The sequence below is a fragment of the Canis lupus genome, chromosome 5, assembly GCF_048164855.1.
Source record: "Canis lupus baileyi chromosome 5, mCanLup2.hap1, whole genome shotgun sequence".
NCBI lineage: Eukaryota > Metazoa > Chordata > Mammalia > Carnivora > Canidae > Canis > Canis lupus.
The window spans coordinates 13,138,659-13,153,903 of NC_132842.1; the positions used below are offsets into that span (position 1 = coordinate 13,138,659).

The 15,245-nt window shown below is 37.8% G+C and overlaps 1 protein-coding gene and 1 pseudogene across 1 annotated transcript in view; one reads left to right on the forward strand and one right to left on the reverse strand.

Moving 5' to 3' along the window:
• Positions 1 to 15,245, reverse strand: part of LOC140633121 (solute carrier family 25 member 3-like) — a 35,436-nt gene that overhangs the window by 14,773 nt on the left and 5,418 nt on the right. Inside the window, exon 2 of the mRNA XM_072825146.1 lies at positions 9,553 to 9,677. Within this exon, the coding sequence (XP_072681247.1) occupies positions 9,553 to 9,677 (125 nt within the window). The remainder of the gene's footprint in view (positions 1 to 9,552; positions 9,678 to 15,245) is intronic.
• Positions 9,117 to 9,185, forward strand: LOC140634571 (U4 spliceosomal RNA; annotated as a pseudogene).

Consider the following 15,245-nt stretch of genomic DNA (forward strand, 5'->3'; position numbering starts at 1 on the left):
AAGCAGTCATCAAAAACCTCCCAAGACACAAATGTCCAGGGTCAGATGACTTCCCAGGGGAATTCTATCAAACATTTAAAGAAGAAACAACACTATTCAACTAAAGCTGTTCCAAAAGATAGAAAGGGATGGAATACCTCCAAACTCGTTCTATGAGGCCAGCATCACCTTAATTCCAAAACCAGATAAAGACCCCACCAAAAAGGAGAATTATAGACCAATATCCCTGATGTATGCAGATGCAAAAATTCTCAACAAGATACTGGCCAATAGGATCCAACAGTACATTAAGTAGATTATTCACCATGACCAGGTGGGATTTATCCCTGGGATGCAAGGCTGGTTCGACACTCATAAAACAATCAACGTGATAGATCATATGAACAAGAGAAAGAAACAAGAACCATATGATCCTCTAAATAGATGCAGAGAAAGCATTGGACAAAATCAGCATCCATTCCTGATCAAAACTCTTCAGAGTGTAGGGATAGAGGGAACATGCCTCAGCATCTTAAAAGCCATCTATGAAAAGCCCACAGCATATATAATTCTCAATGGGGAAACACTCAGAGCTTTCCCCTAAGATCAGGAACAAGACAGGGATGTCCACTCTCACCACTGCTATTCAACATAGCACTAGAAGTCCTAGCCTCAGCAATCAGACAACAAAAAGACATTAAAGGCATTCACAATGGCAAAGAAGAAGTCACTCTCTCCGTCTTAGCAGATGACATGATACTCTACATAGAAAACCCAAAAGCCTCCACCCCAAGATTGGTAGAACTCACACAGCAATTTGGGAATGTGGCAGGATACAAAATAAATGCCCAGAAATCAGTGGCATTTCTATACACTAACAATGAGACTGAAGAAAGAGGAATTAAGGTATCAATACCATTTATAATTGCACCCAAAAGCATAAGATACTTGGGAATAAACCTAACCGAAGAGGTAAAGGATCTGTCCCCTAAAAACTACAGAACACTTCTGAAAGAAATTGAGGAAGACACAAAGAGATGGAAAAATATTCCATGCTCATGGATTGGAAGAATTTATATTGTAAAATGTCAATGCTACCCAGGGCATATTACATGTCCAATGCAATCCTTATTAAAACACCATGGACTTTCTTCAAAGAAAGTTGGAATAATCATGTTAAGATTTGTGTGGAATCAGAAAAGACCCTGAATCCCAGGAGAATATTGAAAAAGAAAACCATAGCTGGGGGCATTACAAAGCTGGATTTCAGGTTGTACTATAAATCTGTGATCATCAAGACAGTGTGGTACTAGTACAAAAACAGACACATAGATCAATGGAACAGAATACAGAACCCAGAAATGAGCCCTCAACTCTATGGTCAACTAATATTTGACAAAGCAGGAAAGAATATCCACTGCAAAAAAGGACAGTCTCTTCATAAAATGCTGCTGGGAAAATTGGATGTGCAGAAGAAAGAGACTAGACCATTCTCTTACACCATTTACATGGATACACTCAAAATGGATGAAACAGACAAAATGTGAGACAAGAATCCATCAAAATCCTAGAGGAGAGACTAATGTGAGACTAATGTGAGACTACATGTGAGACTAAATATGAGACAAGAATCCATCAAAATCCTAGAGGAGAACACAGGCAACACCCTTTTTGAACTTGGCCACAGCAACTTCTTGCAAGATACATCTGTGAAGGCAAGGAAATGAAAAGCAAAAATGAACTATAGGGACTTAATCAAGATAAAAAGCTTCAGCACAGCAAAAGAAAAAGTCAACAAAACTAAAAAAAATCTACAGAATGGGAGAAATTATTTGCAAATGATATATCAGATAAATGGCTAGTATCCAATATCTATAAAATACCTACCAAACTCAACACCCAAGAAATAAACAATCCAATCATGAAATGGCAAAAGACATGAACAGAAATTTCACAGAGGAAGACATAGATATTGCCAACAAGCACATGAGAAAATGTTCTGCATCACTTGCCATCAGGGAAATACAAATCAAAACCACAGTGAGACACCACCTCACTTCAGTGAGAATAGTGATAATTAACAAGACGGGAAACAAATTTTAGAGAGGATGTGGAGAAAGGGGAACACTTTGCACTGTTGGTGGGAATGCGAACTGGTGCAGCCACTCTGGAAAACTGTGTGGAGGTTCCTCAAGAAGTTAAAAATAGAACTGCCCTACGATCCAGCAATTGCACTGCTGGGGATTTACCCCAAAGATACAGTTGCAGTGAAATGGCAGGACACCTGCACTTCAATGTTTAAGCAGTGATGTCCATAATAGCCAATCTGTGGAAAGAGCCTCGGTGTCCATCCAAAAATGAATGGATAAAGAAGCTGTGGTCTATATATACAATGGAATATTACTCAGCCATTAGAAACTACGAATACAAAAAAAAAAAAAAAAAGAAACTACGAATACCCACCATTTGCTCCAATATGGATGGAACTGGAGGGTATTATGCTCAGTGAAGTAATTCAATTGGAGAAGGACAATCATTATATGGTTTCACTAATATGGGGAATATAAAAAATATTGAAAGGGATTAAAGGGAAAAGGAGAGAAAATGAGTGGCAAATATCAGTGAGGGTGACAGAACATGAGAGACTCCTAACTCTGGAAAACGAACCAGGGGTAGTGGAAGGGATGGGTGGAGGGTGGGGTGACTGGGTGACAGGTACTGAGGGGGGCACTTGGTGGGATGAGCACTGGATGTTATACTATATGTTGGCAAATCGAACTCCAATAAAAAATATATATATTTTTATATATGTATTTATATATATTATATATATATATATATATATATATATATATAAAAGACTTGGAAGAAAATAATTTGTCACTATTTACTCCTCCTTAAGGCTATAGATAAGTGAGATAGGGTAGTAGGATTTGGGTTGAGGGGAGTGAGGATGAAATAATAATAATTTAGACATAAATGATGTAATATGAAAATTATAGATTACATATACATAAAATATGTATTACAGATATATGTATTACAGATGTACAGACATATGCTGCATTGTGTGTGTAAGCGTGTATGTGTGTATGTAAAGAGATAGTATTCTTAAAAAAAAAAAAGAATTCTATTATGAACTTAGCCAGATCTTATATTTTCTTTATAGTCCCAAAAAAGGAGAGCAAGTTATTTTACAGTGAGTCATATTTGGCAAAAGATACTTTAAACTACTTTCCTATATTGATTTGAAGATTTTTGTAGTCAGGATACGCATTGTACTCTGATGCTAGTAAATCATGTGCTCACTGTCAGCACACCAGTGATAAAATGGAAAAGCTGCATGTGAATTATAGATAAATACTTAGAGTTTCCACTTGACTTGCTAAATCAATCAAAGTGTATTTTATTCCATTTTATCAAAAACATTAGTATTTACATTTCAATACAGTCTGACATTTTTATAAGTCTACTAAATCTTAAAAAGCAGAGAAATAACCCAAATAAAAGTACTCTAAAGAACTTCAGTTTTTCCCCAACATAACAACACATTTTCTTTCTAGTGATTTCCTCACCTATCAATAGAAAGCTCTTTATTTTCATAAGCCTTAGAACTACCAAAGGCAAATGTGCAGAGTACAAATCACTTTTAGAAACATCAAACAAACATATCCATTCTAGTGTTGTGAATGCGGTTTGGTGCCTAATAGGTTCATCTAGCAGAAAAGTTATTGTAACACTATTTTACTGCCAGCACTATTTAATTACTACCCATAAATGATATATTTACAGTTCCAGGGTCTTGAAAAAAAAAGGCCACAATTCTTATAAGGATTGCATTTACACAGCTTTGCCATACTCAATTATGTTGTGTATTTGTACAGCTGAAACCTAAAGGTGATGATGCCATTGTCTTGATTAAAGTAGCATGCTCCTGCAGGCTTCCCTGGAAGAGACGTGTTATGACATGATTGGGATTAGGATGACAGAAACTCACCTTGACTGAAAGAGTCTTCCACTTTAATCCTGTCCTTAACTGAGATGTGTATGATAAAATATCAGATTATATCACTAACAATTATATTATCAACAATATTCCAGGTACTCCAAAGTAAGAGAGAATTTTTCATGACACTTCTTAAAAAAAGATTTTATTTGTTTATTCATGAGAGGCAGAGACACAGGCAGAGGGAGAAGCAGGCTCCCTGTGGGGGAGTCTGACGCAGGACTCAATCCCAGGACCTGAGCCAAAGGCAAACACTCAACTGCTGAGCCACCCAGGAGTCCCTTTCATGACATTTCTAAATAAGATTTGCCCTGACTTCAGATCTCATGGAGTGGTAGTAATGAAAAGAGCTGAAAGGCAGGTGGGCAGTAATGACACACATCAAGGTTCAAGCTTTCAATGTTTCTTTAATATTGAGAATCACATTTAGAAGGAATCTTTTATGCCTATCAGTTAGAAAAGCTGGAAATACCTGAACCCTGGGAAAGTATTCACTGAAAATGAATTTTAAGTTGTCTGCTTTTCAATTCAGCTATTTAGACATTTGATTTTCATTTTGTTTTTGGTAAAGAAAACAGCAGTTCCTACTATATTAAAAATCAAGTCTTTGAGGGGTCTGGGTGGCTCAATTAGTTAAGCATCTTCCTTTTGGCTCAGGTCATGACCTGGAGGTCCTGGGACAGAGCCCCACATTGGCCTTCCTGCTCAGTGGGGAGCCTGCTTCTCCCTCTCCCACTGCCTGCTGCTTCCCCTGTTTGTTCTCGCTTTCCCTCTCTGTCAAATAAATCTTTAAAAAAAAAATCAAGTCTTTGCAGAGACACACAATAAAAAGACTTCTTAAATGCCCTGCAACATTGGTGTAGTGGATCTTGCGATATGCCACCCAAAGCCTCAAATTCCCCATTTATGATGAAGTCTGGTGGTGATTCCCAGCCTCCCTGGGAACTGCCCTCCACAAAAGAGAGCTGCCTCACCTAGGATCATGACTCTTCATCAAGGGTAACCAACATTCAATGACTAGACTTTTGTCTCAATTAGAAGAACTCTGATGGGCCATCCCTCCTCCACAGCTTTTCCCATTTGAGGTTTTCGTTGCAACTGCATCATGATTCAAATTCTCTGCTTAATGCACTTTGCTCCTTTTCTTGCAGGTGGCTTTCCCGAGAGTACACTCCAATTAACCTCCTGAAAGCAAATTTCTGCCTTAAAGACTTTTCCCCATCAAACCCGACCTAAGACATACGGCAAAAATTTTTGGCAGATTTAAAAAGAACTATTTTTATACCATTGTAGATTATTGCTCTATTAATTTGGTTTCAGCAGATGGACTGGCTGCAGTAAAATTCTTGTTGGTTTTCCTGTGGCCCAGGCTGCTTATTCCTAGGGATGGAGACCTGGTTGCATATATGTTTATTTAAGAAGGAATCTGAAAAAATTAAAAAATTACAGAATATGGGATCCCTGGGTGGCTCAGCGGTTTAGCGCCTGCCTTTGGCCTAGGGCACGATCCTGGAGTCCCGAGATGAGTCCCGCGTCGGGCTCCCGACATGGAGCCTGCTTTTCCCTCTGTCTGTGTCTCTCTGCCTCTCTCTCTCTCTCTCTCTCTATCATGAATAAATAAATAAAATCTTTTTTAAAAATTGCAGAATATATACAAGACTTTTAAAAAAAAGAATTAACAAGCTTGTCAAATCACTGTAAATACATGAATATGAGACTCTTCAATTATGTGAATTCTCCTTACAGTTGTTATAATTACATGTTATAATAGATATTTAATACTAACATATTAATTTTATATATTTAATATATGTTAATATATATTCAATACTTCACATGTTAAATATATATTATCACATATAATTGTTAATATTAGCTGAATAAGAATGAAACCTAGGGCATTGAAGACATGACCAGGATATACCTGGTCAAACCACAATACATCCGGGATCCCTGGGTGGCTCAGCGTTTTAGCGTCTGCTTTTGGCCCAGGGCATGATCCTGGAGTCCTGGGATCAAGTTCAGCATCAGGCTCCCTGCATGGAGCCTGCTTCTCCCCTGCCTGTGTCCCTGCTTCTCTTTGTCTCTCATGAATAAATAAACATTTTTAAAACCCCACAGTACATCCACCCTAACGTTGTGTAGATGAGAGGCAGATTTTGGACAAGATCTTCACTGTCATCTGATTTCATTTTCAAAATGTTGGGAAATTTCTCCAAAACATCTGTTCTTTGTGTTCTCATGGCACTGCTTTTACAGAATCTATACCTATGATTTGTATTTAATTTTAACTCCTCCACTAGACTAGGACTTCCTCAGTGAGAAATTATTCACATTTGTATCCCACCACCTCTTGAGCAGAAGACCATAATTAATAGTCATTCACTGAATTCCAATTTTAATCAGTATAGGATTTATTAGCACTTATGAGATTCTGAGCACTGAGCTAAAAACATTGTTAGAGAAAATGAGTCACACTTACTGCTCTCAAGGAATTTATTATATTCTTGAGGTTAAATATACTTAAACATCTAGAGTGGCCAATTAAGTATGGCAAGTTGAATATTCACTTTTATCTTTGATTCCCCTGATGCTCCACTAAAATAACAGTAAAGAAATATAAAAGTCTCAACACCACAAGTGAATAAGAAAACTTGAAAGAAAATCATCAGTAAACAGGATTTCAACAAAATGTTGAAAATCTGTAATAGCCTGGGTGGCTCAGTCCGTTAAGCTTCTGCCTTCGTCTCAGGTCATGATCCCAGGATCCTCAGATTGAGTCCCATGTCTTCGGGCTCCCTACTCAGCTGGAAGTTTGCATCTTCCTCTCCCTGGAGAATGCTAAATAAGCAGAATGCTCCCTCTGCTTGTGTCTCTGCCTCTCTCTCTCTCTCTCTCTGTCTTTCATGTCTTTCTCTCACTCAAATAAATAAATAAAATCTAAAAGAAGAAGAAGAAGAAGAAGAAGAAGAAGAAGAAGAAGAAGAAGAAGAAGAAGAAGTATAACTTCCTAAATAAGCTGGAGAATGCTAAAACCTAAGCTTGCAGGGCAGAAAGCCAAAAAGTAAGTCAATTCTGCACACAGAATACAGAAAGCCTCAGGAATTGTAGACGCCAGGAGGCAGGGATGCAGCATAGAGCTGAAAAATAGGAAGAATTAGTTGAAAGATTATATAGGGAGTGTTAAAATGCAACTACTGTTAAAATGCCCAGCACAACAGAAGGAAGAAAACTCACTTTCAGAAGAAATTGAGCCAGAGAGGCCATGGACTCAGAGACACCAGACACAGCTCATGTGGTAAGTGAACTGTCTTGCTGAAAACAGGGAGATGAAAGTATACAAACTGAAGGTTGCAATCACCCAATTCTATCCATTTCAAAGAAAACTGGCCACCAGACTTATGTTCACCTTGCAAGAAATTGGAGAATTCCTCTGTGGAGAAACTAACCAGTTCAAAGGGGTTGTCTATGTAAAATGGCATTCATCATTTCCCTGATGAAGTTGCTAGATCCTGCCCAATCACAGGGTGGTGAGACCCATTGATCTACAAACACAATCTGCATGCACAGAGCTTCCAGTAAGTGTTTTAGATTTCTACTCAAAGATGTTAGAACACCAAGGGTCACACACATTTGAGAAAATGCTCTAACATGAGTGAGAGAGAGAAAAAAAAACAGAAAATTTAGAAAATGGAAAAAGACTAAAGCAAAAACAAAATAACAAAATAGTTCCTCAGAATAAGAATATATTGCTCTACGAAGCAAGGACAAATTTAAATAAAAACATTTGTTTAGAAAATACAAATTTAGAAAATGTATATGTATATATATGTATATGTATATGTGTGTATATGTATGTGTATATATGTATATATATGTATATATACATATACACATTTCAGTTTGGGATCAACATACCAAAAACATTAGGATATCAAAGAAATTTAATCACATATATGTGTACACATACACACACACACACACATACAAAACCTAAGAGTTAAAAAAAAGATTTAAAAATAAATGTGAGAGAATCTTCCAAAAAGAACAAAAACCAGAGATGGCAAATAAGAAAGACAAGAGAAGAATAGATAAAAGGAAACTAAAAGCTGCTTGGAAGAAAAATGCAGATCACATACAGAAGATCAGGACCAGAAGGAATCAGACTTCTCAACAACAACAAAAGTAAGAAGACAGTTTAAAAAAAAAGCTGTACTAGATAAACAATGTAATTATAAAGCACAATTTAGCTAAGCTATGAATAAAAATTACTTAGAATGTAAACAGTGGGGGTATTTGGTAGTCAGTTAAGTGACTGACTCTTGATTTCAGCTCAGTTCATGATCTTGGGGTCATGGGATGGAGACCCGAGTTGCGCTCCATGCTTAGTGTGGAGTCTGCTTTATATTCTCTCCCTCTGCCCCTTCTCTCTCTCTCTCTCTCTCTCTCTCTCAAAATAAATAAATTAAATCTTCTAAAAAGTAAAAGAATGTAACTGTATGCTAATTAACTAAAACTGGTGATGGAAATATATTGGGAAGGTAAGGGAAGAAATTATGTGTATTGATTCAGATAAGGGGCAGTAAAGAGTTAAAATTTCATTTAATAAGAATAATAAATCAAAAAGCAGTAATAAAAGAATGCTATTTAGGACATGGAGGTAAATACCAGAAAAACTGCTATGAGAGTTAAAGTGATCACTCTGAAGAACAGAAATGAGGATTGGAGTGGGTGGAGCAAGAAACTTCTGTTTTTTATTGTTGTAATTTTACTTTTAAACTATGGGCATGTGGGGCAGCCCAGGTGGCTCAGCGGTTTAGTGCTGCCTCTGGCCCAGGGTGTGATCCTGGAGACCAGGGATCGAGTCCCACATCAGGCTCCCTGCATGCAGCCTGCTTCTCCCTCTGCTTGTGTCTCTGCCTCTCTCTCTCTCTCTCTCTGTCTTTCATGAATAAATAAATAAAATCTTAAAAATCATAAAATAAACTATGGGCATGTGTTGTTTTGATCAAAACATTTTTAAAATATGTTCTAAAGAATTAAGATATGGCATCAAATAGAATGCAGGGTTTTTCTGTCTGATTTTTGAAAAAAATCTATTCTGAAAAAACAATTGTAGAAGGTGGCACTTAGCTTTGCACAGTGGCAGTATTGTAGCCAATGAGGTTTATCTGAGGTGCGATTATTGCTAATTGCAGAAGGTGGCACTTGGAGAAGGATGAATAGGATTTGGGTAAGCATAAGGTAGAGAAATTCAGAGTGAAATCGCAGGACTTTGAAATTAGCAAAATATAAGAGGCAGTGAAAAGGCCAGTTGCCAGGAGTCAAAAAAGTAAGATATTGAACAGTGTGAAAATCCTATTTAAATAAGTGAAGTCAGATGGTAGAAGGCTTTGGACACTTCTAAGCAGAAGAATTTGAACTTGATTAAGTAAGAGAAAAGAGAGTTGCTATAGGTTCTTAAATAATGAAATGATGTAATAAAAGCAAGGTTTTAGGAAATTTAATGTGAAAATTATTGTATGTGAAATAGTGGACATGGGAAGAAATTGTCTAGTCTCTTTTACCATTGTATCCTCGGCATGTATCTCAGTGTCTACCTCAAAGTACAAGTTCAATCCATAGTTACTGAATGATCCAATGGGAAAGAGCTGGGCACTGTCACAGTCATCCAGGCATGCAGGAGTAAAGCCTGAGAGTAAAAAAACATAATAGAAATGGAAAGGAACAAGTGTCTCTTGTGCACATTTCCCCCCTTTTTTCAGAGATAGAGTGTGCATGCGTGTGTGAGCATGCATACACGAGCTAGAGAGAGAGGCAGGGGCAGAGGGAGAGAGAGAGAGAGAGAGAATCTCAAGCAGGCTTCTCACCCAGCATAGGCTGATGGGGGGGGGCTCGATGTCACCACCCTGAAATCATGACCTGAGTGGAAATCAAGAGTCAGACACTTAACTGACTGAACCACCCAGGTGCCCCCCACCCCCACCCCACCCCCTGTTGTGCACATTAAAAAAAAAAAGAAATACAAAGAAATACTGTAATTTCCCATTCTAAATGTCCATTTAAAAAGTCATTTCACATTAAATAAAAAACAAGTTTTCCTATAGTAATAGTGCTATAAACAATGGTTATATTCTTAGGCCCCCTCCAACTATAATTAATCTAAAATATAGTCTAATCTAAGTATATATATATTATGCAAAAGTAATATTTTATAGAATTTTTTTCAGAAGATAAATTTTAAGTTCCAAGTTGTGAATTTTTATGCCAGTTGTCTATTTTCCATGTAACAAAATTTTCAAAATTGAGTAATTATTTTTATGACATCTCATGATTTTATGGGAGGAATTTGGGCAGGCTGGGTGATTCTTATGTTCCAAGGATGTCAATTGAGATTACTCACTGATATTCATCTGCTGGATGTGCTGGTCAGAACAGTTCAAGGTGGCCTCCCTTACAAGTCTGGTGCCTGTTAGGGATAGTTGGAAGAGTGGGATCAGCTAGGACTATTGGTTAGAGTGCCTACATAAATATGGCCCGTCTAACATGGTGTTCTCAGGATAGTTGGTCTTTTTTTATGTGGTGGTTCAGACCTCTCTGAAAGAGATATAAGTGGAAGTTACACTACTTCTTCTCACCTAGTCTCAGATAGCATGCAGTGTGTCTACAGTTCTGTCACATTATATGGTTATAAGTAAATCAAAGGGCCAGCTATCAAGAAGAGAGGCCTAAATCCAGTTATGCATGGTGTACTGGAGGACCTGTTTTGTGGCTATCTTCCACAATGGAGATTCAGTCTTCTAAATCTGTGCTTACTTAATTCCTAGTCTTCTCTAACTATTCCAAAAAACACAAGAGGAAGGAAAACTTCCAAATTCATTCTATGAACCCAGTATCACCCTGATGCCAAAACCAGTAAAGACACCACAAAAAAAGAACTACAGGCCAATTTCTCTCATGAATATAGATGGAAAAATCCTCAATAAAATACTAGCAGATTGAATCCAACAATACATTAAAAAATCATACACCACGATCAAGTGGGATTTATTCCCGGGATGCAAGATGGTTCAATATTCCCAAAACAATCAATGTGATACATCACATCAATACAAGAAAGGATAAAAACCATATGATCACTTCAATGGATGCAGAAAAATCATTTAACAAAGTTCAACATCCATCTTGATAAAAACCCTCTGCAAAGTAGGTCTAGAGGGAACGTACTTCAGCATAATAAAGGCCTTAAATGAAAAATCCATAGCAAACACCAAACTCAAACATCAAACTGAGAATTTCCCCTAAAGCCAGGAACAAGAAAGGATACCCACTCTAACCACTTTTTTAAAAAATATATTTGTTCACTTTAGAGAGAGAGAGAGAGAGAGAGAGAGAGACAGAGAACGTGACAGAAGGAAAGGAAGTGGGAGAGAATCTCAAGCAGATTCCCTGATGAGCATGGAGCCCAACATCAGGCTTGGTCTCATGACCCTGAGGTGATGTCCTAAGCTGAAATCAAGAGTTGGAAGCTCAGCCAGCCGAGCCACTAAGGCACTCCTCTCACTACTTTTATTCAACATAGTACTGGAAGTCCTAGCCACAACAATCACACACCAAAAAGAAATAAAAGGCATCTAAAATTGGTAAAGAAGAATCAAGCTCTCAATATTGGCAGATGACATAATACTATATAAAAAACCTGAAAGACTCTACCAAAAAACTACAAGAACTGATACATGAATTCAGTAAAGTCACAGGATACAAAACCAAGTGTACAGAAGATATCTGTTGCATTCCTGGGCACCTGCCTGGTCAGTTGGAAGAGCACGTGACTCTTGGTCTTGGGGTTGTTAAAGCCCCATGCTGGGTGTAGAGATTACTTGAAAATAAAATCTTCAAAAAAAATCTTTTTGGCATTAAATCAAAATAAAAAGTTTCTGCACAGTGAAGGAATCAATAAACAAAACTAAAAGGGAACTTACTGAATTGAAGAAGATATTCGTAAATGGCATAGCTGATATAAGGTTAGTATCCAAAATATTTTTTAGATTTTATTTATTTATTCATTATATATATATATATATATATATATATATATATATAGAGAGAGAGAGAGAGAGAGAGAGAGAGAGGCAGAGACACAGGCAGAGGGATAAGCAGGCTCCATGAAGGGAGCCTGACATGGGACTCGATCCCGGTCTCCAGGGTCACACCCTGGGCTGAAGGCGGCGCCAAACCGCTGAGCCACCTGGGCTGCCCCAAAATATGTTTTTTAAAGATTTTATTTATTTATTTGATGGAGAGAGAGAGAAAGAGAGAGAGCAAGCATGAGCAGGGAGAGGGAGAAGTAGACTCCCTGATGAGCAGAGAGCCCAATGTGGGGCTCCATCTCAGGACCCTGAAATCATGACCTGAGGTGAATGTAGATGCTTAACCAACTGAGCCACCCACCTCCCCCAGTATCCAAAATATTTAAAGAACTTATACAACTCAACACCCAAAAAGCAAACAATCGAATTTAAAAATGGGTCAAGGGACGCTGAGGTGGCTGAGTGGTTGAGCATCTGCCTTTGGCTCAGGTTGTGATCCCAGGGTCCTGGGATCGAGTCCTGCCTTGGGTTCCCCGCAGGGAACCTGCTCCCCCTTCTGCCTGTGTCTCTGCCTCTCTCTATGTGTCTCTCATGAATAAATAAATAAATAATGTTTTTAAATTAAAAATGGGCAAAAAACAAGAACAGACATTTCTTCAAAGAAGACATATAGATGGCCAACAGACACATGAAAAGATGTTCAACATCACTCATCATCAGGGAAATGCCAATCAAAACTACAATGAGATGTCACCTCATACCTGTCAGAATGGCTAAAACAAATATGTAAAAAATAACAAGTGTTGGGGAGGATCTGGAGAAAAAGGAACCCTCATGCTCTGTTGGTGGGAATGCAAACTGGTGTAGCCACTGTGGAAAACAGGAGGTTTGTCAAAAAGTTAAAAGTAGAAGTATCCTGTGACCCAGTAATTGTACTACTGAGTATTTACCTCCAAAATATGGAAACACTAATCCTTTTTTAAAAAAAGATTTATTCATTTATTTTAGAGAAAGAGTGTAAGGGCACATATGCTCATGTCCACATCAGTAGTGGGGGATTATGGGAGGGCAGAAGGAGAAGAGAGAGAGTCTTAAGCAGATTCCACCCTGAGCTTGGAGCCTGACCTAGGGTGATCTCATGATCCTGAGATCATGATCTGAGCTGAAACCAAGAGGTGGATGCCGCCCAGGTGCCCCAAAAACACTAATTCAAAGGGATATCCCCTATGTTTACTCCAGCATTATTTACTATAGCCAAACTATGGAAGCCCAGTGTCCACAGATAGACGACTGGATAAGGAAGATGTGAGATATATATGGAATATTATTCAGCCATAAAAAAGAATAAAATCTTGCTATTTTTAACAACATGGACAGAGTTAGAGACTATTATGCTAAGTGAAATAAGTCAGACGAAGACAAGTACCATATGATCTCACTCATATGTGGAATTTAAGAAACAAAAGAGCAAAGGGAGAAAAAAATGAGAGAGACAAACCAAGAAAAAGACTCTTAATTATAGCTAACAAACTGATGGCTATCAGAGGAGGGGATAGAGGGTGGGGGTAGGGAATTAGGGGATGAGGATTAAAGAGTACATTTAATATGATTTTTTAAAAAAGAATGTCTCTGTCTCCACTGTGCCAACATTGGGGTTTTTCTTTTTTTAAAACTTAAGCATTAGTAAACAAAAAAATTAAATCTCAATAAATAATCTGTATCAGTACAAGTACCACTGACATTTTCATAAAAAAGAAGTTGGACTAATGAGTCTCAAACTATACACTCAAGGAAACCTGCTTCATTGCTAATGTTGAATAATGGCAATCTTTCCTATATTTGGAAGAAAAACTGGGATTAACCATTTTTTTTGGTAATCAATCTTTTGTTTCACTATGAAAATAATTTTTTTTGAAAATAATTCTTAAAGCCTGCTTGATATCACTATTCCTAATGTGACAGGAGAATTTTTAGAAATACTTTGTTTTTCACATAGCATTTTTCTCCTTCCTGGTCCTGTGCAGGGTCAGACTCTTTACCTTCCCTTGCCCAGAAAAAAAGTATATATGTCAGATCTGAAAGCAGAAGGTTCTTGCAGACACTTCCTTTTCTGGATTTTGTTTTCATAAAGTCTGAGTTTCCAGAATCTGCTGTGCAGAAGGAAGGAAGAGGCAAGAGTTGCAACTGAAGTGCCTTGAATAGCAGATGTTTCCAGAACTTAATTCCTTGGCCCTTCCATCAACCTCCTTTCCATCACCATACCCATGAAATCTCCTGAGTCACCTTTTTGGAATGTCTACTCCATGGAGAAGAATTTGAAAATCACTGCCCAGACCAATCATTCCCCAGATCTTCTGAGGTAAAAACACATGGGAACGGTGGAGTGGAAGTTGAGGAATGCCAGATACAGACTACCATATTTTTCTTCTTCATATATAGAGGATAAAGGGTGGAGTTATAGGTGATTGGGACTTTTTAAATCTGGGAGTATGGAAGAATGCTGATACTGGTAATCAGCAGAGGGCTAAGATTGGAGGGCTATGGACCGGGTGGCCCACCTGCCACAACCTCCTTCTTTGAGTGACAGTTATTCTATTGTTCACTGAAAACTTTGTTCTCTAAAATTATATACTGTAAGAATCACTGTTTGAAACTATATAAGTAGAAATAAAACATCCTACTCTTGCCTGGCAGATCTAAGACATAGAGAAGCAACCTTGATTGACTTCCAAGACAGGTGCAGAGTTTTGGGACAGGGGGTTTCTGAAGACACCATTCCACATCTATCTTAACTTTGTAGTTCCCAAGGAAACAGGACCTTGGGTCCACTTGTAATCTAGACCTGATGTCAAAGATCTGCTTTGTTTGGAGCCTATTGAAGCACAACTTCATTAAAACTTTACCCCAACTCGAAATACATCACAATACAAGCAGCCATCCAAAAACTGAAAAGAACTCAAATACAAAAGCTAACCTTACACCTAAAGGAGCAAGAGAAAAAACAGCAGCAGAAGAAGAGAGTTAATAAAGATTTGAGCATAACTCAACGAAATCGAGACCAGAAGAACTGCGGAACAGATCAACAAAACCAGGAGTTGGTTCTTTGAAAGAATTAATAAGATAGATAAACCATTAGCCAGCCTTATTCAAAAGAACAGAGAGAAGACTCA